The sequence below is a fragment of the Oncorhynchus mykiss genome, chromosome 27 (assembly GCF_013265735.2).
Source record: "Oncorhynchus mykiss isolate Arlee chromosome 27, USDA_OmykA_1.1, whole genome shotgun sequence".
NCBI lineage: Eukaryota > Metazoa > Chordata > Actinopteri > Salmoniformes > Salmonidae > Oncorhynchus > Oncorhynchus mykiss.
This window is the reverse complement of record NC_048591.1, coordinates 27695198-27718834: the sequence shown is the minus strand read 5'-3', so window position 1 is coordinate 27718834 and position 23637 is coordinate 27695198. Positions and strand designations below refer to the sequence as shown.

Genomic DNA, 23637 nt, shown 5'->3' with positions numbered 1-23637 from the left:
CACTGAGCTGAGAGTTAATGGCATCTAATTTAGTGTTTAGTTCTGTACGTTGGGATCTCAACTCAGAAAGGATGTCTTCGACAGAGTGCGAGGTTGGCATTCGTTGTGCCTCGTGGGGGAGCGGGTTCTCTTGCTCCTGGCTAATGGCGCTAGTTTTTTCTGAAGCTAGCTTCTTCTTGGAGGCCTTTTCTGTCGCTAATACTCAAGTCCGGGTAAAAATGTCACCTGTAGTGTCGCCGCCATGACTTTTTCTTACTAAAGCTAAATGAGTTTGAACTTTGTTATATAAATATTCATACACATAGCTCATATAAACAAAGACATTCCATCGCAAGAACACATACACCCAGCCATAAGACTGACCCCCTCTGTTCTCTTCTTTCACGACCCCCTCTGCTCTCCGGTATCAGATTTCCAGACACACAGATATCTCCTTGTATAAACACACATCTCATCCCCCTCTACTGGCCGGTCCCAAGAGCAAAGGACTTTTGCTGTGCACCAATGGGGCCCGCTCTGGCTAGAGCAAGGCCCGCCTCCAACCCTCCGACCAGTCAGAAGACCGAAACGACAAGACTCCACCTACTTTATTCTATGTATAAAAATGAATGTAACCTTTGTATAAGGTCTCTTTTTCACCTGACTCCTTGCCAAATTATATGAACTAGATCCGTGCACGTAAAACTGCGGGACAGGATATCTTTGACTCATTAAAACTGTCTTTTGTTACAACTGAAATCCACTCTGTCCAGCATCCGTGATTTGGTCTCAACTCTCCAGTATTTAAACACTAACAGAACTTGGTAGCAGAGGATGGTTATTCTTGAATTCGATCTATGATAAGTTAGTGTGAGAGGACGAGACTGATCACGGCTAAAAAAATCAGACGGAAGAGTGAGCCATTCATCTTGCCTCAGGAAATCTGATCGGAGCGCTCTAAATAAGGTGAGCAGAGCCTGTTAAATCGAAATCTGCATATTGTATTATAGCCTAAACCAAATTTTGATCAGAAAGTACTGGGCGTGAGTATGAATCGTTGCCAAAACATTTTTAAATAAGAACCTAAGGCATTGATTAAAGATATCTTGTTTTGTATAAAAAATAAAAAAATATTGTAATATATATTTTTATTTTTTATTAATTGGCCTATACTCAGTTATTTTAATAGGAATGTGTGAATTGTGATTGACCAATGTGTTAAATTCCACCAGGGACCCTATTTGTTCTGAAATCTGCATAGAAAACTGTCCTAATTATATATATATATTGGGTTGTGTATAGAGGTGACGTTAAATAGTGGCTGTGTTTTAACACGTAAAGGACACAATTATGGATGTTGGAAATTCAATGAGAATTTCATACGAATGAATGAATGAATGATAGATGAACCGAATCTGCAAGTAAAAATGTCCTATTTTGATACGTTCTGTACTATCGAATAAGGTCTTGTGGAGGTGTGGTTATAGTTGAATGATAGATGAACCGAATCTGCAAGTAAAATCTCCTGTTGATACATATAATATCGAATAGGTCTTGTGGAGGTGTGGTTGGATTGAATGAATCTGCATGAAAAATGCCCTATTAAAAAAGCTGTGTATTATTTAATAGGTTATGTAAGAGGTGTAGTCGAGTAGATACAGGATATGTAAGTTTGGCGTTCCACAAGACAGAGATCGGGAATGAGGTGGCTATTGCACATCAAACAAAACATATGAACCAGAGTTGACGTTCCATGATTTTAAGACCGGGGAAATTAAATTGAAAGAAACGTTTGTCGCGGAGTAAACCGCTAGGTTGGGATACGTAACTGGGCTATTATGCACACGTGCTGATAGACAAAGCTACCTTAGTAGTCGAATGGCCGTGCAACTTTGATTGACAGCAGCCGGGCTAAAACACTGATTTTCGCTTTTTTCATTCCTGTTGATATTGCCTAAAGTTTAAAATTATTCTGACAATTGCTATAGAATCGCTGGAATTTACTGATATAAGTTCATAAAGGAACTTACTGAATTGTTTCTAGAAAGTATTTAAATAAGCCGCCGAGCTTAGTACAGACTTTGTTTGACAGATGCTAAAAGCTACACACTGATTTTTGTTTTTTTTATTCTATCCATATTTTCTAAAGAGATAGAATTATTCTGACAATTGCTATAGAATCGCTCAAATTTACTGATTTAAGTTCATAAAGGAAGTTACTGAATTATTTACAGAAAGTATTTAAATAATTCACTGAACAACTCTTAGTTTTCTAGAAATTCTATCTATATTTCCTACAGAGCTAGAATTACTCTGAAAATTGTTATAGAACCGCATATATTCACTGATATTTGTTCCAAAAGGAAATCGCCGAATCATTTCTAGAAAATGACCTAAACAAATCGCTGAACAGATTCGAATTACATGCCGGAGAGGCACACACGTAACTGCAACCACATTACTGATAAGATCTTTCTGTGCCAGGGTGGGGGCGAGAGAAGTTTGAGCCAGCACCACAGTACATCCCTGGTCTCGATCAAGGACGGGCTGGGTATACAAAGATAGCGATAAACACCACACAAAGGACTGACTAAAACCTAGATAACGCATTATACACATTATCAGACGAATTAGATAAAATGTCTGCAGCCACCACGCCCAAACAAATGATTGCAGTAGAAACTCAAGACCAAGGGGAGCAGCCAGATAACACTCAGATCGTAGCACAGACTGTCTCTCAGATGATCCAACAGCAGGCAGCCCCACCACCCCATTACCCTCCCCCACAGCGGTATATCCTGCAACTGCAACGGGCTCAACGAGGCCCCTACACTGGACCATACAGAGGGGGAAACTACCAGTGGTATAACTGCGGAATTCCCGGTCACTATGCCAGATATTGCAAGAAACCACTCTCCCCGCAGCAACAGCAATGGAGAGAAAGAGGACGTGGAGGGGCACCAGGAAGAGGAAGAGGACCCTCTCCTAGACACATGCAGCAGGAGCAGCAAGATTACAACCAACCCTCCCACTTCAATACCTGATCGCCCAGTAAGAATGATGAGGATGCCACTCCTGCCGATGCCCACACTGTCTGAAACCCAAGAAGTGTACTGGCTAAAATGCCTACCCACAGGGCCTGCCACCCCTCACATCCAGTTTAAGTTCAACCAACTGAAAGCTCAAATCTACACTCTGCACCCATATAAGACTCCCCAAGCTGAGATCCATTGCACACTCAATGCAACAGAAACTGATGACTGCCTCTACACTGCAGACTGGGACGAAGACATGATGCACCTGACCCCACCTATCAGCTGTTGTACCATTATGTGTGGCCCAGAGGGGGTGGCAGCACCGGTCATCCTACGATCAAGGAACCTCCATGCACCCATGGCCTGGACGGCTGAAGCATCAACAGCCATAGCACTCCTGAAAACAGATCTATCAGCGGCAGCAGCTCTGACTGCACCTGACTATAAGAACAAGTTCCATTTGGATGTTTCTGAAAGGGAAGGATTCACCTCATCCGTCCTATTCCAGAAACAAGAGGGGGAGAGAAGGGTCTTGATGTACTACTCTTCCAAACTTGACCACATTGAGGTAGGACAGTCAACATGCTCCAGATACGTTGCTGCAGTAGCAAAAGCCATTGAAAAAACAGCTCACCTCGTGATGTCACCCTTCAATCAGCCATCATCCCTCAACCAGCATCGGCCCAAATTAGCTGAAATCATCGGATTGACGCAGGCCATCATCAGAGGAAAAGGAAAGACTGTGAATATCTATACAGACTCAGCCCATGCCCATGAAGCAGTCCACACTGATGGACCCAGAACTTTTATGAGAAACACATGGCCCCACACACGAAGGCAAACTAAAGACCCTCCAAAAGGCCTCGCACATCTGGTGGCACCCTCACATAAAAATATGACTGACTTATTTTATGACGATGATTTATTTTGTGACGAATGCAATGTTTGTGACAGACACAACCCAAAGAAACCATATCGAACACCAATGGGCTCATACTTAGTACCTAATGCATGTTTTCAGGACATTAGTATAGACTACACCGACATGGGCCCCGACAATTTATCTAAAGGCAAACGCTATCTCCTAGTTATAGTAGATAGGTTCTCCAAATGGGTAGAGGCAATACCAACAAAAGGGGAGGATGCTAGGTCAGTCTTTAAGTGGCTACAAACCAAACTAATACCCAGGTATGGCATCCCAAGACAAATCAAATTTGACAAATGGCTCACATTACAGTAACTAACACCTGAGACAGGTGGAAGAAAGATTTGGCATAACCCACAGATTTGGATCTGTGTACAGGCCCCAATCCCAAAATCTGGTGGAACGTCAAACCAAAAGCAAAAGCTAAGATAGCTAAAGTATGTGCCTCATGGGATAATGACTGGTAGAGTCATGCATGGTCCACCAAGGGAGGGAGGTCATATGCCCGCCCTTGATGTACAACAAATTGTAATGTCTAATTATGTGAAAAAACTGACGGTTCTCTCTGCAGCACTCTCTACCCAGGTTCACAAGGTCCAGGAGGGGGAGCTGCCGGGGGACACGCCACTACTGAAGGTAAAGGTTGGTGACTGGGTGAGGGTTAAAGTCCACAAGAGAAAGTGGCTGGAACCCAGGTGGACTGGACCGTACGAAGTGAAGGAGGTTACTTCACACTCAGTCCAGGTCAAAGGTAAATCAGGCGCACCTTGGCACCACCTGACACATTGCACCCTAGCCCCAACTCCTTCCAGAACACTGACTGAAGTCAGAGCTGATTTGAGCGGCCTAAATTCGATTCCAAATGAAGACACTCCTTCCTCAGGTGATGCGGCATTAAACTCCGCCTCCCCTGAAAAAGGAGCCTCACCCAGTTAGAGGGACATTTCTCCCTCCCTGGGTGAGGCTGGGGATATCTGGCCCTTTATTGGTGATATTCTTACTGATATCTGGGGTGTCCCTGGGCACTTTCACATGGTTAATTGAACAACTATTTCACCCTGCCACAACACGTACACCAACCCCTACACATGTCCCTAACTCCGTTCCTGATATCACTCCTTCCAATCACTCCCGTCCCAAACGTAGCAGACCCACCCAGACCCACCATGCACACCAGACAAGGTTAGAAGCACCACCTTATGTATACCCACGAATGCAACCACCACCATTGCACTATAGTTTTCACGTCTAATAGACGTGAAGAGGGTGATTTGTTATATAAATATTCATACACATAGCTCATATAAACAAAGACATTCCATCGCAAGAACACATACACCCAGCCATAAGACTGACCCCCTCTGTTCTCTTCTTTCACGACCCCCTCTGCTCTCCGGTATCAGATTTCCAGACACACAGATATCTCCTTGTATCTCCAGTATTTAAACACTAACAACTTGGAGTGGAGGTAAGATTAGGAATTGGAAACTACTTGTGCGGAGCTCTTAGTTCATGCGGCCATCTCGTCCAAGGGTCACGTGATCCCCAACAGTGCTATTTTAAGTGATTTTCAAGACACCCAAAGTCAATTTAAATCCACAACAAAATCTGCAGGATAAAAAGAAATATAATCAAACATTCAAATAAGTAAACAGGCTATATTAAAGTGCACTAAACATAGAGACAGATTAACCATGGAGAACACGAAACATGATGACAGATTAACCAGGGAAGTGAATTTAACAGAGGTTAAAGCTAAAACAACAGAATCTGGGTACGTCTGTGTGAAGAGGTGTGGCTTTAATGTGGATTTGAATAGTACACAAGTAGGCCTACGCTATTTTTGCACTGTAAAACTTTTTTTTAAGTGTTATGTTTTCCCAGATTCATAGTGTTATGCAGCCCAGGCCTATCTAGGAAGGCTGGGCATAAATTGTTTGCTCACAGCATCACATGATGACGTGGGCAACATAAACACTTAAACTCTGTGGATTAAAGTTAATAGTAATCAAAACTAATTTCACCACGAAAGGAAGTGCAATCGAAATGAATGAAGAAGACAAGGTAATTCTAGTGAGTTAATAAAATGACAAGGTGTTGCCTGTCAGCGTTGTAGACTACTGCCTCACAAGCCCGGGCTTTAGTGGCTCTGGCATACGGCTTGCCTCTGCACTGAAGGAGCCACCGAAAGCGTCCGCGTTGCAGCTCTCACTTTCTCCCGCTACAGTATGTCCTACAATGACATATTTGGTGGGGATTGGCAGCCAACAATAGGATTGGATTGGGACTAAATCAAAGAATAAAACGATATTAAAATGAATAGTATTAACAAATATTTCCCAGAAGATTTTGGGTTCAACCTAAGGCTGACTAGGACAGATCAATCAACTTGATCCGACACAGTAAGCCTACATGTCATACGTAAGTAAATCCACAAGAGAGACAATATTGCAAAGGCAGGACCATGTTCGATGGAAGGCGTAGGGGTAGGCAATCGAAAACGTTTGACGGGGAAATTTCTGTCAATATTAGCTAGTCCTACTGAGTGGGCAAGTAACCTTTCCCGCGCTCTTCCTAAAAAATACTATTTGTGATGTCATAAAGGTCTAACGTTCCATGACGTAGCATGTAGCCCTAAATTACAGTCCCTGCTTGCAATATTGTCCTCACTCTCGACCTGAACTCAACTTGAATGTAACCAACACAGACAAGGACATGCTTTTTGAGATATAAAATAGCTTGAATGGATGAAGAAAGGGTAAGCTAAATTACTTCATACAATATTGGGGGGAAAGTAAAAAAGGGTAAAGCAATATAAGCGGATATTTATTGTAAAAAGCTATAACATATTGTAAAGCAAATGTACCATTCTTTATAAAGTCACCAGCTTAGCTCTGATATGGCTGTAGCTCTATTTATGATGTCCTCTGCACAGATCTACTCTGACATTGACATATTATTACTTATTGGAATGTCTGTCCTTCAGGTAGCACAGAGCGAGGATGGTGATCCTCAGAGGGAAGGAAAGGAAGTTGTTGAGGAAGAACCGGTGGCCACGCCCAAAGAGGAGGCCAAGAAGGGAAGGAAGGTAAGATGGCAGGAGTGACAGAGCACATAATAGGCCTACTGGGTTACACTCTGTACCTGATAGCAGTCATACCATAGATATCTATATATCTCAGATAACAACATACGTAGTAGCTGTTTTCAAAACGTGTTTTAAGAGCTGCTTTGACCTGGCCCATTGCCTATTCATAAATTGTCTCAGAGTAGGAGTGCTTATCTAGGATCAGTTTTGCATTTGAGATCATAATGAATACAATTATTTGGGCAAGGTTGAGCACACACCTTATCTGATGAACTTTATGTATACGGGCCCTGGTGTTACATGTCTGCCATCATTTGAGATCTAGAATCTGTTCTGTTCTATCCTAGGCAAAAAGGAAGAAGAGTGGCAAGAAGTCAAGGAAGCTGGGCACTGACAACGATGCAGGTCAGAGATTTACCTCTGTAGTACTACATTGTTTCTCTATTCTGTCTGTGATGTGCAGGTTGTGCTATCCATTTTCAATGAAACTGTAGTCTACTGTAATCAGTAAGAAAGGTCACATAGATAGCTTTATTCAAATAGGCCTATTCTAAAACCCTAAAACAATGAAATCAGAGTATTAAGAGATAAAACTTCTGATTTCTCTTTAATTTTGTTTCTACTTCCTCTACGGCATCACATCTTTAGTCTCCAGGAATAAACACCTGGATAGAGGATCTGTAATTGAGCTCCTGGAGAAGAAAGCTGTTCAGGCTGCATTCGGCCCAGGCAACAAGGATGAGATGGAATACTCCTACCCAATCCTCATCTCATTCCTGCGCAATCTTACTGATGAGTATGTTAAAAGTTTTTCTGTAATGTTCAACATTTATGAAATATTGTGCAGTGGGAACTAAACACTAACTAAAACACTTATTTTTAATTTTCTAGGCAGTGGCAAGTGATCTACAAAGGACTAAAAAACCCTGTAAGTTTCCCTACCTGCCTTTGACCTTTGATGTGTCAATGATCTGTTGAATTCAGAGATTAGCCATCAAGTCATATTCTGTTATTCATGTTCTCTGTCAGACTTCATCAAACTTTGAATTCAGTCACAGACAAGAATAACAATGTTGATCAAATGCATTCTGTTCGATCTAGAATACTTTACATCACAGTTCCATTGAAAAGACTGTTTTTGTTCTGTTTGTTCAAAACAGATGACGAAGGAACAGCTTGCCAAATTGTGCAAGACAATTGTAACCTTCATCGCACAGACCACCCTGCAGATCCTGCTGCCAGCCCTGGCCCGCGTACTTGGGGTAAAGGACTTTGCTGACGACGACACTGACTCACCCAAGAGGGGTGGCAGTGCAAGATCCTTTGCTGCCTTTGATCAGGAAAGACTGGAGCTCATCCAGGAAGTTAGATATCTGGCGAAGAAAATGTATAAGGGCGGCACAGGGGCTCAACATCTCAGGTCCCTAACACCCTCTTCTAAGAGGTATGTTCCCCTCAAGGTTTTCATGTATGGATTTCACCGAGATCATCTATCCCAGTGTTAGCCAATGCAATTTACTCTATCTGATGTAGTACAAAATGTAATGTATCAGCCTTTGAGCATATTCAAATGAATGAGCATGTAAAGCGATCAAAAGGACATGTAGATATTTAGAATACTAAAATTACAACGCTTGACCGATTTGCCAAGTTAAGACAGGAATTATCATGCTTTGCTTGTTCGTTTTAAAGTTCCCAGACCTCAGTGAAAGTCCTCCTGGGAATGACAGAGGACAGAATCATCAAAAGTGTCCAGGAGCAACTGTCTGATCATAATATCCTGTCCTCTTGCCCACCTGAGCTGACTGTTGGTCTTATCAAGGTGGTGGTCGAACAGCTTAACTCTGCCCTCTCTGCGACCATCAGCAGAGCCATTTCAGGGCGGTCCTCCCCTATTTCTTCTGGTACCCAGGCCGCTGAACAAATGGTCAACATGGTCCAGAAATGTTTTGATGATCACACCACCCCAGAGGACCAGAGCTCTACCTCTGTATTAGAGTCATGCATTCCACCTGCAACAGAAGAAGTGATGACTGTTATCGCAGAGATGGTGGGTGAATTGGAAAAAGAAGATCCGGAATTGGCTAAGGTTTTTCGAGAAGTGGCTGTGAAAGTTAAAATGTTGGCATCTGGCAGTGACCTTGTAGTGGAGCACCTGGATGTTGAAGACTCTCCTGTTCCAGAGGAGCTGAACATAATATGTACATCTTGCAAAGCAATGATGCAAAATCTTGGCACTCTGTTTAGTGTGAAGTTCAAGACCAAAGCCTCAAAGGCTGTGAGTGAAATTCTTGTGAGAAGGTTAATGAGCGATATCTCTGGTATGGTTCAACTTTCTCATTCGTTTAGTACCACTCCAAGCTTGATGAATGCATCTAGCCCATCTGACAGGATCCTTGATTCTGCGGCCACTGAGCTCATACAGACCAAAGTAGAATCTGAGGCATCAAAAATAATTGATAACTTTGTTGAAGATGTCAAGGACATTGTGCAGTATGCTGAATTAGATCAGCCAACAAGCACCCAGAGAGATACCCAAGTGGGACACTGTACGACAAAGCGGAAACCCTTCCATGCAGCTCGTAGACTCTGCGAGAGACTTCAGGCAAAGCTGGACACATTGTTCCTCCGAATGGGTGGAGCTCCAGTCCAAGGGGAAGAACTTATGGAAAAAGCTGACTCCAGTGCTGTGCTTCTGGAGCATACTGACTCCAGTGATCTGCCTGTTTCAGTCCTGAGCTTGCCTTCCCCATGTAGGAGTGAATCCCCTATATCAGAACGTAGTTCATCTTCTTTATCTGATGGATGTGATTCAACTGACTCTGTAGGAGAGAAAACACCAGAGCAACCTGAAACCAGTAAGAGTGAGGCAATACTGCAAGTGGTCAACTCAACAGGACTTGGTTCTCTCCGTAAATGCCAAAGTGAGAACTCTCAACCATTACTGTCTCTCTGTGATTCCAACATGGTGCCCTGCACCAAAGAGGTCTTGTCCCAGATTGTGACCATGTATAGGTCAGAGGTGGCAGATTTGGAATGCACATCATCTGTTGCAGAGGGTTCCTCTTACAACTCCCTTGAAGTCTGTGGCTTTTTGGACAGTGTCATGTCTTATCTAGAAGATGGTTCTTCATGGTTGGAAGGATTAAGAGATACTCCAGCCTCAGTCATTGAGAAACTCTCCAGTGAGGAGTTCCAGATGAACGCTACCAACGAAGTGCGAAAAATACTGATCAAATCAGTCAGTAGCTTTCCCAGCAAAGTCAGTTCCAGCCAGACAGATTCTCAGATGTTGCCAGCAAAATCAACAATTTCCTTAAGGCATACAGATATAACTGCTTTTGAAATCGTTGGATCAATTACAAATGACATGAAGAGCCTTTTCCCACCCACAGAGTCTTCTACTACTCTATGGCAGGCAGACTCTATGCTTCAACAGAGTGATGAGAAAACCTCAGAGTACACTGAGGCCACACCCAAAGGCTCACAGTCTGGTTTGGAAGTATCTGAGAAGAAGATCTGGACAACTGCAAAGACTATTTACCACAATGTGAAGACAAAGATGAGGAATTATTTTACATGGCAAAATCAAGTCAAAGCAACAACGGCTCAAGCCAAAAAGACCCTCAGCCATATTCTGGTTTCAATTCAGAAAGAGCTGTCAAAATCTGACCAAACGGTGACTGCGCTTTCACAAATAGAGAATGTGGTTGGAATGATGCTGAAGGATGTTGAAAGGGTAAGCAGTGAATGTGGTGAGGAACTGATCTATCAAGCGCCACAGCGTTCTTCCTCCTCGTTGTCATCCTCATCTGCCAGATCAAAGAAGTCAGAGTGGGAATTTTCACTCCCTGGCACTCCCATCTCTTCTGATTTACCAGAGAGTATTACTCAGCCCATTGTGAGATGCTCAGTCATCGACATGGGCAAATCTACTAAGCCAAAAACATTGGTGTGTGATGCCAGGGAAAGCATGTCTGCAATAGTGGATACCATCATAAAGGAGGTACATCCAGAGGAAGAAGGGGAGGTTGCATTCCACCCTGATCTAACAGCTGCAATAGCAAGACTGGAGGAGCTCATATCTCAGGGTAGGGTTGGTGCTCTCTCACGTGATCTTACTCACCAAGTCAACCGCATCATTTCTGAGAGCAACTTGACCCCTCTGGTTCTGACAGTGGCGGCTGGAAAGAGTGCATCCGATACAGTCCTTACTGAGCTGAAGAGGAATGACAAGACGGTGGGGAAGCACACAGCTTACAAGCTGGTTCAGCTTTTTGCAGAGGAGTCTGTGAAGCGCCTCTTGCTTCCTAGCCTTGTGCCCTCTACAGCTTCAATGAGTTTGGCTCAGGGAGTTAGTGTGCCGGCTAGCGTATCTGAAGATAGGATTTCATGTTATTTTTCTACATCAGCATTTAGTGACACAGTCAGCCTGTTTACCAAAGTAATGGTAAGCCAGGTCATGGACTCTGTGGTTTCTGATGCACAAAGCAGAGGGTCATCTCCAACCGGAACTGTAACTGATATAGGCAGTCTACTGAGTGGTAAGTCCTACCTTCTGCCATCTTTCTCCGCCATCAGCATGACAATAAGTGGGACCTCCAATGCTGCACGAGGCTTTGAGGACAACATAGATGCTGAGGAAAGGGATACCATCAGTTGTTTCGGTGTACCTCAGAGCATTGTTTGTGATCAGAATTCAACCAGCCCGGATGTTGCCTCGCTTTCAACCCCATCCACTGACAACTTAGTCGGTGATGATGACTTCACCGGCCTCATCAGCATGTTAGTGGTGAGACTTCTGTCAAAAATCCAAACCCAAACTGATCTGTACCCAACTGACGTCACAAGACCTGATTCCAGCTGGGGCTCCACGCAAGATCTCACCCCGTGGGGTCAAAATGATCACAAAAATCCCAGAACCACACGGGGGACCTAGTGAATGACCTGCAGAGAGCTGGGACCAAAGTAACAAAGCCTACCATCAATAACACACTACGCCGCCAGGGACTCAAATCCTGCAGTGCCAGACGTGTCCCTCTGCTTAAGCCAGTACATGTCCAGGCCCGTCTGAAGTTTGCTAGAGAGCATTTGGATGATCCAGAAGAAGAGTGGGAGAATGTCATATGGTCAGATGAAACCAAAATATAACTTTTTGGTAAAAACGCAACTCGTCGTGTTTGGAGGACAAAGAATGCTGAGTTGCATCCAAAGAACACCATACCTACTGCAAAGCATGTGGGTGGAAACATCATGCTTTGGGGTTGTTTTTCTGCAAAGGGACCAGGACGACTGATCCGTGTAAAGGAAAGAATGAATGGGGCCATGTATCGTGACATTTTGAGTGAAAACCTCCTTCCATCAGCAAGGGCATTGAAGATGAAACGTGGCTGGGTCTTTCAGCATGACAATGAACCCAAACACACCGCCCGGGCAACGAAGGAGTGGCTTCGTAAGAAGCATTTCAAGGTCCTGGAGTGGCCTAGCCAGTCTCCAGATCTCAACCCCATAGAAAATCTTTGGAGGGAGTTGAAAGTCTGTGTTGCCCAGCAACAGCCCCAAAACATCAGTGCTCTAGAGGAGATCTGCATGGAGGAATGGGCCAAAATACCAAAATTGGTGGCTGACTAAATACTTTTTTGCCCCACTGTATATAATGAATATGAATTGGGTGGGTTGAGATTATTAAATACAGTTAAAGTTGGAAGTTTATATACACTTAGGTTGGAGTCATTGAAACTCGTTTTTCAACCACTCCACAAATTTCTTGTAAACCAACTATAGTTTTGACAAGTTGGTTAGGACATATACGGTATTCATGACAAGTAATTTTTCCAACAATTGTTTACAGACAAGATTATTTCACTTATAATTCATTTCCAGTGGGTCAGAAGTTTACATACGCTAAGTTGACTGTGCCTTTAACCTTTTTGGACTGAGATCCCGCAAACGGTATGACAACTGCCAGTGAAAGCGCAGGGCGCCAAATTCAAAACAACATAAATCGCATAATTAAAATTCCTCAAACATACAAGTATTTTACACCATTTTAAAAGATACACTTCTTGTTAATCCCACCAGGGTCCGATTTCAAAAAGGCTTTACAGCAAAAGCAAACCAAACGGTTATGTTAGGTCAGAGCCAAGTCACAGAAAAACAGCCATCTTACCAGCCAAAGAGAGGAATCACAAAAAGCACAAATAGAGATAAAATTAATCACTAACCTTTGATGATCTTCATCAGATGACACGCATAGGACTTCATGTTACACAATACATGTATGTTTTGTTTGATAAAGTTCATATTTATATCCAAAAATCTCAGTTTACATTGGCTCGTTACTTTCACTAGTTCCAAAACATCCGGTGATTTTGCAGAGAGCCACATCAATTTACAGAAATGCTACTAATTAACATTGATAAAAGATACAACTGTTATGCACGGAATTATAGATACATTTCTCCTTAATGCAACCGCTGTGTCAGATTTAAAAAAAACTTTACGGAAAAAGCACACCATGCTATAATCTGAGTACGGCGCTCAGAGACCAAAACAACCCAAACAGATATACGCCATGTTGTGTAGTCAACACAAGTCAGAAATAGCATTATAAATATTCACTTAACTTTGATGATCTTCATCAGAATGCACTCCCAGGAATCCCAGTTCCACAATAAATGTTTGTTTGTTCGATAATGTCCATAATTTATGTCCAAATACCTCCTTTTTGTTCGAGTGTTCAGCCCAGTAATCCAAATTCATGATGCGCGATCACTAGGAGCAGACAAAAAGTTCTGTTACAGTCCGTAGAAACATGTCAAACGATGTATAGAATCAATCTTTAGGATGTTTTTAACTCAAATCTTCAATAATGTTCCAACTGGAGAATTCCTTTGTCTTCAGAAATGAAATGGAATTCAAGCTAACTCTCACGTTAACGTGCGTCACCAGCTCGTGGCTCTCTGGCAGACCTCTGACTCATTCTCCTCTCATTCGCCCCCACTTCACAGTAGAAGCATCACACAAGTTTCTAAAGACTGTTGACATCTAGTGGAAGCCTTAGGAAGTGCAATTTGACCCCATAGACACTGTGTATTCGATAGGCAAAAAACTACCCACTTCCTGGTAGGATTTTTTTCTTAGGTTTTTGCCTGCCATATGAGTTCTGTTGTACTCACAGACATCATTCAAACAGTTAGAAACTTCAGTGTTTTCTATCCAATACTACTAATAATATACATATATTAGCAACTGGACCTGAGTAGCAGACAGTTTACTCTGGGCACCTTATTCATCCAAGCTACTCAATACTGTCCCCAGCCCAAAGAAGTTAAACAGCTTGGAAAATTCCAGAAAATTATGTCATGGCTTCAGAAGCTTCTGAGTCATCTGAGCTCATTTGAGTCAATTCGGGGAGTACCTGTGGATGTATTTCAAGACCTACCATCAAACTCAGTGCCTCTTTGCTTGACATCATGGAAAAATCAAAAGAAATCTGCCAAGACCTCAGAAAGAAAATTGTGGACCTCCACAAGTCTGGTTCATCCTTGGGAGCAATTTCCAAACGCCAAAAGGTACCACATTCATCTGTACAAACAATAGTACGCAAGTATAAACACCATGGGACCACGCAGCCGTCATACCGCTCAGGAAGAGACACGTTCGGTCTCCTAGAGATGAACGTACTTTGGTGCGAAAAGTGCAAATCAAATCAAATTTTTACTAGGATTAAATGTCAGGAATTGTGAAAACTGAGTTTAAATGTATTTGGCTAAGGTGTATGTAAACTTCTGTAAACTTTTTTCTCTTTAGTTCATTCTCTTGGTTGTTGGTGCTTTGGGGGTTTCTTGGGGGTGGGGAATGGAATTAATTGTATTTTTGTTTTTCTTGGGGGGGGGGGGGGGGGGTCTGTGGGAGGGGTATCGAATGGTTGAGGGACAGCTATTGGGGAACCTTGGGGGGTTGGGCTTCACGTTTTTTAGCCTGGTGGGAGATCTGTCAACGTGCCCTTGAGCAGGGATTTGACCATGGAGGCTTCTGTGTGTCGCTCTGAATGGGAGTCTGTTGGATGACTGGTATGATGTAGTTGTTGAGCGGCTTCACTGCAAGTATATTGTATGTTTCAGATATTCAATTAAAAAAAAAATACTTTAAAAAAAGTCAGGATAGGGGGATGGTAGGGGACGCCATGTGTGACTGACGTGTTTTCCGTTTGCTCCCGTGGTATTCTTAAAGTTTATGTGAATTCTGCAGCAGAACCGTATTTATTTTCAAATATTAATTTGGTGATCCCTTTCCGTAAAAACCAAGACTACTTTGCTTCCGAATGTCAGCATGTCGACCAAACATAAGGCCAAGAGCATGACTTTGAGAAAACCCGGCCTACAAGACCCACTCTCATCACCGCCCTCTCCTGAGTCTGAGGGCCCGGGGACGCACACTTTACCCGGGGGCGCGGCTTGGCCTGGCGGCGCTGAAATGAACATTCTCGAGGCCATCAGGCTACTACGCTCTGAGATAGTTGAAATGAAAACACAGGTGGTTGCTACGATTGAGGCCAGAATACAGGAGGTTTCTGATACTTTAAAAGCAGATTTAACCATCCTGCGGAACGAGACTGTGCCGGCAATTACATTACTCAAAACAACAACTGCGTCACACACTACAACGATTGCAGCACTGGAGGCCTCCGCTACTAATGTCTCCGATTTAACTACATCCCTGGAGACTGAAGTTAAACGCCTAGCTGCGGATTTGAAAAAGGTGAGGGAGTGCTGTGTGAGTTTAGAGGGATTCTCTCGCCGCAATAATCTGAGACTTGTATCAGTCCCAGAGTCCGCGGAAATGCATCGCGCCACGGATTTCGTTTCAGGGCTGCTGAAGGATGTTCTTGCCTTAGATGAAAAGCCCCTGATTGATCGAGCCCACCGGTCGCTGCGCCCAAAGCCCCGGGATGGGGAGAGGCCCCGTGACATAATTCTTCGAGTGCACTTTTTTCATGAGAAGATGGAGATCCTCCGACGAGCCCGCAATACCACTCTGAGCTTTCAAGGACAGAGCTTTTTCATTTACCAGGACTACTCCCCCACTGTTTCCAGGCAGCGCGCAGCTTTCGGACAGGCCAAACGAGTGCTTCGGGACCATCCAAGTGTGAAGTATGGACTGCGATTCCCGGCCCGTTTATGGATATCTCATGAGGGTAAAGACCACACATTTGAATCTCCGGATGAGGCTATGGCTCACATTCAACGTCACATCAAGAAATCTTGAATATGCTCACAGTGTGGATTGTAAGTACCCCACTTGTGGTACAATTATGTTTAGATATAACAGGCTAGTCTTCTATAGTTGGTGAAACTATTCAGGCTTATTTGATGTGATCTAATGTTTTGATTATCTAGTGTGCGTGCCTTATCTCGCTCACCTATTTAGTTTGTTTACACATTGTCTCAGTGACTCAAAATAGTTTTGGTTATTTGTTTACTGCATCCGTTTGCATTGACCCAGTAAACAGTAAATGTCTCCCGAGGCTACACGGTTTCTGGGGCCTCACTTTAATTTGAAAAGTTTTGAGCGTCATTTATGCCCAGCAAACGTTCAACGTTGCGCACACGTAGTTTTTTGGTATTGGTTGTAAGCTGTCTCAGCTTCAACTAGACTACTATTATAATTACTATTATTTTTGATTGTCTAACTACGATTTCCTTACTTCAAATTAGATTTTTGGCTGAGAGCCTTTATACATTTTATTTATTTTCTCTCTCAATGCCTGTTATAAGACGGGTGAATACAATTCTATACATCTACAAGTGGTGCTTTTGTCATTCTGTTTGCACAAGGGATTCGCCTTTTTTTTTTTGTTGGAAAAATACATACAAATCTTTCTTTTTGCTGCTTGATCCACTAACAAAACGCGACTTTAAAGAGCGGGACTGTGGGTTTAGGTTTAAGACCGCACTCTCACAGACATACTGTGCGAAGAGAACATGTTCTATTTAGGCTTGTACCTCGTTTGGGGAGGTATTGTCTGGGATGGGGGGAGGGGGTGGGGGGGCAGGTTGAATTGTTCAGTTCTAATGTTGTCATTCTGTCTTTTTAGTTTTTTTTTTCAGTTTTTTTTTCTGTACTTTTTCCAAACATTTACATTATTACTCTGAGACAAGTTATTCTGGGGGTTTTGGGCGCTCATTGCTTTTCCATTCTATGCTCTAATGACAGGGTTGAATAACGGGAATGCCCAGAGGGGCCGAAATAATACGATCAAGTACATTTCTTGGAATACCAAAGGGGTTAACAACCCGGTAAAGCGTAAGAGGGTGTTGACGCACTTAAAGGGTTTGAATGCAAATATTGCATTTCTACAAGAGACTCACTTGAGGACTGGTGAGCATTTTAGGATGCGTAAGGACTGGGTTGGTCAAGTGTTCCACTCAAACTTTCATAGTAAATCAAGAGGTGCTGCTATTCTGGTTGATAAAGCTACTCCCTTTGTAGCTTCTGAGGTTATTGCTGATCCTAAGGGACGATGCGTCATAGTAACTGGTGAACTGTTTTCTACCCCTCTTGTTTTGGCTAGTGTTTATGCTCCCAATTGGGATGACACAAGTTTCATTTCTTCCTTTCTGTCTGCTATTCCTAATTTAGATTCTCATTTGTTGATTTTAGGGGGGGGATTTCAACTGTAAAATGTCCCCAGTTCTGGACAAGTCCTCACAAATAAATACAGGCCCATCTAAATGTGCCCTACTTATTCAATCCTTTCTTCAGAAATATGCTATGTTTGAGGCCTGGCGTTTCCTACATCCTACAGATAGACAGTATTCCTTTTATTCTCATGTTCATAAAACATACTCCCGGATTGATTACTTCTTTTTGGACAAAAAACTTCTGCCTAACCTTCGGCAGTGTACTTACGAGAGTATTGTTATCTCTGACCATTCACCATTAGTGCTTGAACTAGAGTTTCCCCAGCAACCTCCTAGGTGTTATCAATGGCGTCTCAACCCCATTTTACTCTCAGATAAGGAGTTTGTCAATTTAATTTCTTCTGAAATTACCTTATTCCTAGAGACTAATTCAACACCAGGTATGTCCTGCTCTACCATATGGGAGTCTCTCAAAGCATACCTACGTGGCCAAATTATTTCTTATACAGCCAACCAAAACAGAGTTCGCTCCCAGCGACTTCGGGACCTGAGCGAGTCCATAGCCACATTGGATGAGAAGTATGCTACGGATCCTTCCTCTGATCTGCATAAAGAGCGGAAACTACTCCAATCTGAATTTGATGAGCTTTCTACCAGGCAAGCTGAACAGTTACTCTTGCGAGCTCGATACAAAGTCTATGAACAAGGCGACAAGGCCAGTAAACTCCTTGCACATCAGATCCGTAAATCTGAGGCCTCACGGCTAATCCCACAAATAAGGACCCCGTCTGGTGCCACCACAGTTATACATAAAGAGATCAATGATCAATTTAAACAATTTTACTCTGCGCTATACACCTCTGAATCCCCTCAAGACCCTTTGCTGATTGACTCCTTCTTTAATGGCTTGAATATGCCTTCAATTGATACAGACTCCCATGACTGCCTAGAAGAAGAATTTACGCTTGAGGAGATTGCAACAGCAGTGTCCGCAATGAAAAGTGGTAAATCACCGGGTCTGGACGGTTTTCCAACCGAATTTTACAGGACGTTTTCTGGTCTGCTTTGCCCATTCTTGTCCCGACTATTTGCAGAGTGCCTCAATACTTCAAAGCTGCCGCCTAGTCTTTATCAGGCTTCAATTTCATTACTACTAAAGAAAAACAAAGATCCCCTGGAATGTGGATCCTATTGCCCAATCTCGCTTTTAAACTGTGATTACAAAATCCTAGCTAAGCTTTTAGCCATCCGTATGGAAGGCTTGCTGCACCAAGTAATACACTCTGACCAGACTGGCTTTGTGAGAAATAGGCATTTATTTTTCAATATTAGGCGCCTTATAAATATACTGTACTCCCCAGCGTCGGAGGACCCGGAGGTGGTGGTCTCACTTGATGCCGAAAAAGCGTTTGACCGCGTTGAGTGGGATTACCTAACAGCTGCCCTTTATAGATTTGGCTTTGGCCCCAAATTCATTGCGTGGATAAAGATTCTTTATTTTTCCCCCATGGCTTCGGTACGGACTAATAACTTGTCCTCTGACTATTTTCCCTTGCACCGCGGATCCAGACAGGGTTGCCCACTCTCCCCCTTGTTGTTTGCTTTGGCAATCGAGCCTCTCGCCATTGCACTACGCTCTAATGATGCCATTCAAGGCATAATCAGGGCGGGCTGGGAGCAGAAAGTCTCGCTATATGCTGACGACCTCCTTTTGTTTATCTCCAACCCTGATACCTCATTGCCACGTGCCCTATCTGTTCTTAAAAAGTTTGGATCAATCTCAGGGTACAAGCTGAATCTAGGCAAGAGTGAGCTTTTTCTGGTAAACAAGGCTGCTTTAAAGTGCTCTTTCACAAGTTCTCAGTTTAGGATTGTTCGGGATCAATTCACTTACTTGGGAGTAAAAGTGACAAGGAAATATTCAAATTTGTTTCAGGAAAACTTTGTTGCTCTAGCAGACAGATTGAAACAATCTTTTACTTTTTGGAATTCGCTACCCCTTTCTCTTATCGGAAGGGTTAATGTCATTAAAATGAATGTGTTGCCCAAATTTCTATATTTATTTCAATGTTTACCCATTTTTATTCCAAAATCTTTTTTTATTTCACTGGATCAAACATTCATGCATTTTATTTGGGATGGCAAGGTACCACGGATTGGTAGAAAACATTTACAGAAGCCTAGGTCATTGGGGGGTTTAGCTCTACCAAATTTTCAGACATACTACTGGGCTGCAAATTTTAGAGCCGTTCTGTACTGGCTGCAGACTGATCCTACTGGCCCTAGACCACTCTGGGTCCAGATGGAGTCTGAATCGTGTAAACCTGCAGCACTTTCCTCTGTGCTGTGCCCGTCTCTCCCAGTGTTCCTAGGCAAAAGGTGTGCCAACCCAATTGTAAAGCAGTCTCTTAAAATTTGGAATCAGTTCCGTTTAGCCTTTAGCCTCCGAGGCTTTTCTCTATCAGGCCCAATCAATCAGAACATTTTATTTCCTCCATCTTTGAATGATGGGGCTTTTGGCATTTGGCACTCACTAGGCCTTTCCTCGCTAGCCCAATTATTCTTTGATGGTACATTTGCCTCTTTTTCTCAGCTGCAGGAAAAGTTCAATCTCCCCCAATCCCACTTTTTCCTCTATCTACAGACTAGAAACTTTGTCAGGGCTAACACACCTGGATTTCCCAATAGGCCTGCGAATACAGCTATAGAGAGCATCTTGGAGCTGAACAAGCTTCCTAGGGGCGCAATTTCAGATGTATATGCAATCATTCATGACTTACAGAACCCTTCTTTGGTGCCTTTAAAGACTCGATGGGAAAAGGATTTGGGGGAGGAACTTGGGGAAGACGCCTGAGAATCTGTGCTGCACAGGGTGCACTCGTCCTCTTTTAGCACTAGACACAGCCTCATTCAATTCAAGGTGGTTCACCGTATCCACTGGTTGGGGGCCAAACTTGGAAGAATATTCTCTGATTTTGATCCTACCTGTGTCAGATGTAAGGTGGAACCAGCCACACTGTTGCATATGTTTTGGGGCTGTCATAAACTGTCAGGTTTCTGGGAATTAATATTTAAATGTTTCTCTGATATATATGACACTGTTATAGAGCCGTCTCCCCTTACAGCCCTTTTTGGAGTAGTGCCCATGGGTACCCCCCTATCGAGAATCCAGTCGGACACTGTTGCTTATACAACTCTTTTAGCTAGACGGCTAATACTACAGAACTGGAAGATGGCAGCTCCCCCATCTTATAAATATTGGGTGAGGGATGTGTTGTGCTCTCTGAAACTAGAAAAAATTAAATTCAATTCACGTGGGAACCCCAAACTGTTTGATGAGGCTTGGGCTCCATTCCGGTCTTACTTTAAACAGTCCATCCTCTGATGGCATTCCAATTAATACTAAAATAAGTCTGTGACTTAAGGGTTGGAGGAGTTTCTCTCTGTGTTTTTGCTGGGGGGGGGCATTAAGATCCATGTGCTTATTGATTGTGGTCCGCAGATGCCTTGTTCATCTTGCCCAGGCAGAGACTGAAGTGTGAGCTTGTCTTTCCCAGTTATTTTTACATTTTGTTCACGCCTACATGAATAATCATTTTTTTTAAATTTATTTTTAAAGCATTGTAAACTTTTTTTTTGTCCAGTGGATGGTCGGTCTGTGGCCATGACTGTCTGTGAGTGGCTGCATTTCTCCACCCTTATCCCTTGACTGTTTACAGGAACAATGGTGAGGTGTTTGCTCTGTCCCTGTACTATAGATTGCCCTTTAACCTCTGTAGCCTTCTACCTGGTGTGTTTAACTTGTCTAAAGTATGGTATCTTTAAAGCTATTTTTTTATGAATTATTTGTATTTTTTCTAGTTGAGTATATTATTTATATTGCTTTGTCTTGTCTGTGTGTGTGTATGTTCAAAACTTAATAAACAGAGTTTAAAAAATAAAAATAAAAATAAAAAAGTCAGGATTGCCTAGGTAACGTCCATTTAAAAAGGTTACCCCCCAAAATTGCTCAAATCGACATGCTATCCTTTACCACCACACCAGGCTACCACAGTCTAACTGGTGGAATGCTTCCGGTTAATGTTCCGACCTGGTTGTGTCCACCTCAAAGCTGATGTTGTGCCACTCTGGGGTGGTGACGACCCCTTTAAGTAGAGGCTCCAGGAGCTTCTGTAGGTACGCCGCCCCGTAAACCTAACACAAAGAATTTCAACATTAAAATGCCTTTAAAATTCCAGGCTTGGTGCGAGTGCTTCAGGTTATACCATTTAAAATTGTCTGTATGGGAGAGAAATGTGGTTTTACCTTGAAACAGAAGGTCATGATTTTACTGGCCAGACTGTTGCCTCTGAAGAGAGTCTGCATGGAGTCAGCCAGCTCTACCTCCTTGGAGAACATATTCCACAGCAGCTGATACAGCAGGTGGCGAGAGTCAAACAGTGTCACCAACACACGGGCCAGCTCGTCCTGAAGACGACACAGGAGGACACACTATGTTTCAACAACTACTGCCTCAAATTCTCATACTTGCACAGGGGTGGCAAACCCTTTTCCTGGAGAGCTACAGGACATGCAGGCGTTTGCTCCAGCCTTGCACTAACATGTCTGATTCTACTAATAAATCAGGTTTGTTATTGTAGTGCTCATCATTGTGAAGGTTAGTCACCCAAAAGGCTGTGTTTCGTACATACCCATTGGGATCCTGGCACCACATTGGCCAGTGCCATGGCGATGGGCAGCTCTCCCTGGTCTCCCATCATGGTGACCAGCTCCACCAGCCTTTCAAAGCGGTCTGCCAGCACCGTCTCTGCCAGTGTGTCAAACTCTGTCCCCTGCTGGAGGATCTTAGTCAGAACCTCCATGAAGGTGGCCCGTGTCTGCAGGTCCTTATGGTAGCCCAAACCTGGAGAAGGGTGGATGGTGGGGGGAGGAGAGAGAGACGGATAGAGAGACAGAGCGACAGAGGGGGCACAAGAGAAAGATTAAGGGTGGCAAAGGATACAGGGACATTATATTTGAGGTTTGATTGTTCATTTTGGAAGCTATGGTCCTTGGTAGATGGAAGGACTAACATTATAGCTTTCCTGGCACTATAAAAAGGTGGAGAAATACTACTGCTACAGTAGATCACCGATAGAATGCATGAGTCCGCTGTCCACGTTGGCGTTGAGGAGGTTGGACATGGCCAGGACAGTACAGTGTCTGAGGGAGGCCAGGCGTCGAGACATGCCCCTCTTCCTCCCAACCACCGGCTGGCCATCATCCTCCACCTCACTGCAGTCATTCAGCAGGTTCATGAACAGGGTAAAGTACCTGGGTACAGGGGGTAAAGCAGGGTTCAGAACACTTAACAGGCAGTTTGAATTAAAATCATGTGCACATTTAAGTTAATGTATTCCTTTACTTCTATACAGAAAACACAGTTTATTTTGCGTGTGGAAATGTTACAGCATGCACAGTAAACAGAAAGCTGAAGAGCAGCAACAGATAACTAAGTCTCTCTGGATAAGCACGTCAGCTACATGACTAAAAGGTATAGGAGTGTATATGGGGCGGCAGGGTAGCCTAGTGGTTAGAGTTGGACTAGTAGGTTGCAAGTTCGAATCCCCGAGCTGACAAGGTACAAATCTGTCGTTCTGCCCCTGAACAGGCAGTTAACCCACTGTTCCTAGGCCGTCATTGAAAATAAGAATTTGTTCTTAACTGAATAGTTAAATAAAGGTAAAAAAAAGAAAAAAACATTTAAAAAAAAAGGTATATGAGTAAAGCATGTTGTAGTTACTTGAGGAAGAGCTGGGACTTGGCCTCCATCAGCTCCACCCCGTCTCCCTCCTCTGGCTGAAGAGGCAGGCCAGCTAACAGACACCACCGCCTCCATACTGTCCAGGTCTCTGGTCAGACACTTGATATCGTCATCAGCAGCCTGGTTGGAGGTGCCCATCACCCAGTCTGTCAGGTCCTCCA

The 23637-nt window shown here is 43.3% G+C and overlaps 2 protein-coding genes across 2 annotated transcripts in view; one reads left to right on the top strand and one right to left on the bottom strand.

Moving 5' to 3' along the window:
* LOC118944649 overlaps positions 1-16181 on the top strand; it is a 35875-nt gene extending 19694 nt beyond the window's left edge. The window contains exons 4-8 of the mRNA XM_036964653.1: positions 7676-7823; positions 7919-7955; positions 8188-8471; positions 8720-9780; positions 16126-16181. Of these exons, the coding sequence (XP_036820548.1) occupies positions 7676-7823; positions 7919-7955; positions 8188-8471; positions 8720-9780; positions 16126-16181 (1586 nt within the window). The remainder of the gene's footprint in view (positions 1-7675; positions 7824-7918; positions 7956-8187; positions 8472-8719; positions 9781-16125) is intronic.
* A 5360-nt stretch (positions 16182-21541) lies between these two features.
* LOC118944707 (neurofibromin-like) lies at positions 21542-23626 on the bottom strand. Its single transcript, XM_036965087.1, has 5 exons — positions 23456-23626; positions 22805-22986; positions 22365-22576; positions 21979-22140; positions 21542-21867 (listed from the first exon to the last, which is right to left on the bottom strand). Exons 1-5 carry the CDS (start codon positions 23482-23484, stop codon positions 21751-21753), a joined length of 702 nt encoding a protein of 233 aa, XP_036820982.1. The 5' UTR covers positions 23485-23626; the 3' UTR covers positions 21542-21750.
* Positions 23627-23637: the final 11 nt, after the last annotated feature.

Bases quoted from the DNA above. Each gene is read 5' to 3' on its own strand.
- LOC118944707 (XM_036965087.1), bottom strand. From the start codon at position 23,484: ATGGAGGCCAAGTCCCAGCTCTTCCTCAA. The intron at 22,987-23,455 runs GTAACTACAACA...CCCTGTACCCAG, and splicing joins AAGTCCCAGCTCTTCCTCAA to GTACTTTACCCTGTTCATGA. The intron at 21,868-21,978 runs GTAAAACCACAT...TCTTTGTGTTAG, and splicing joins TCATGACCTTCTGTTTCAAG to GTTTACGGGGCGGCGTACCT.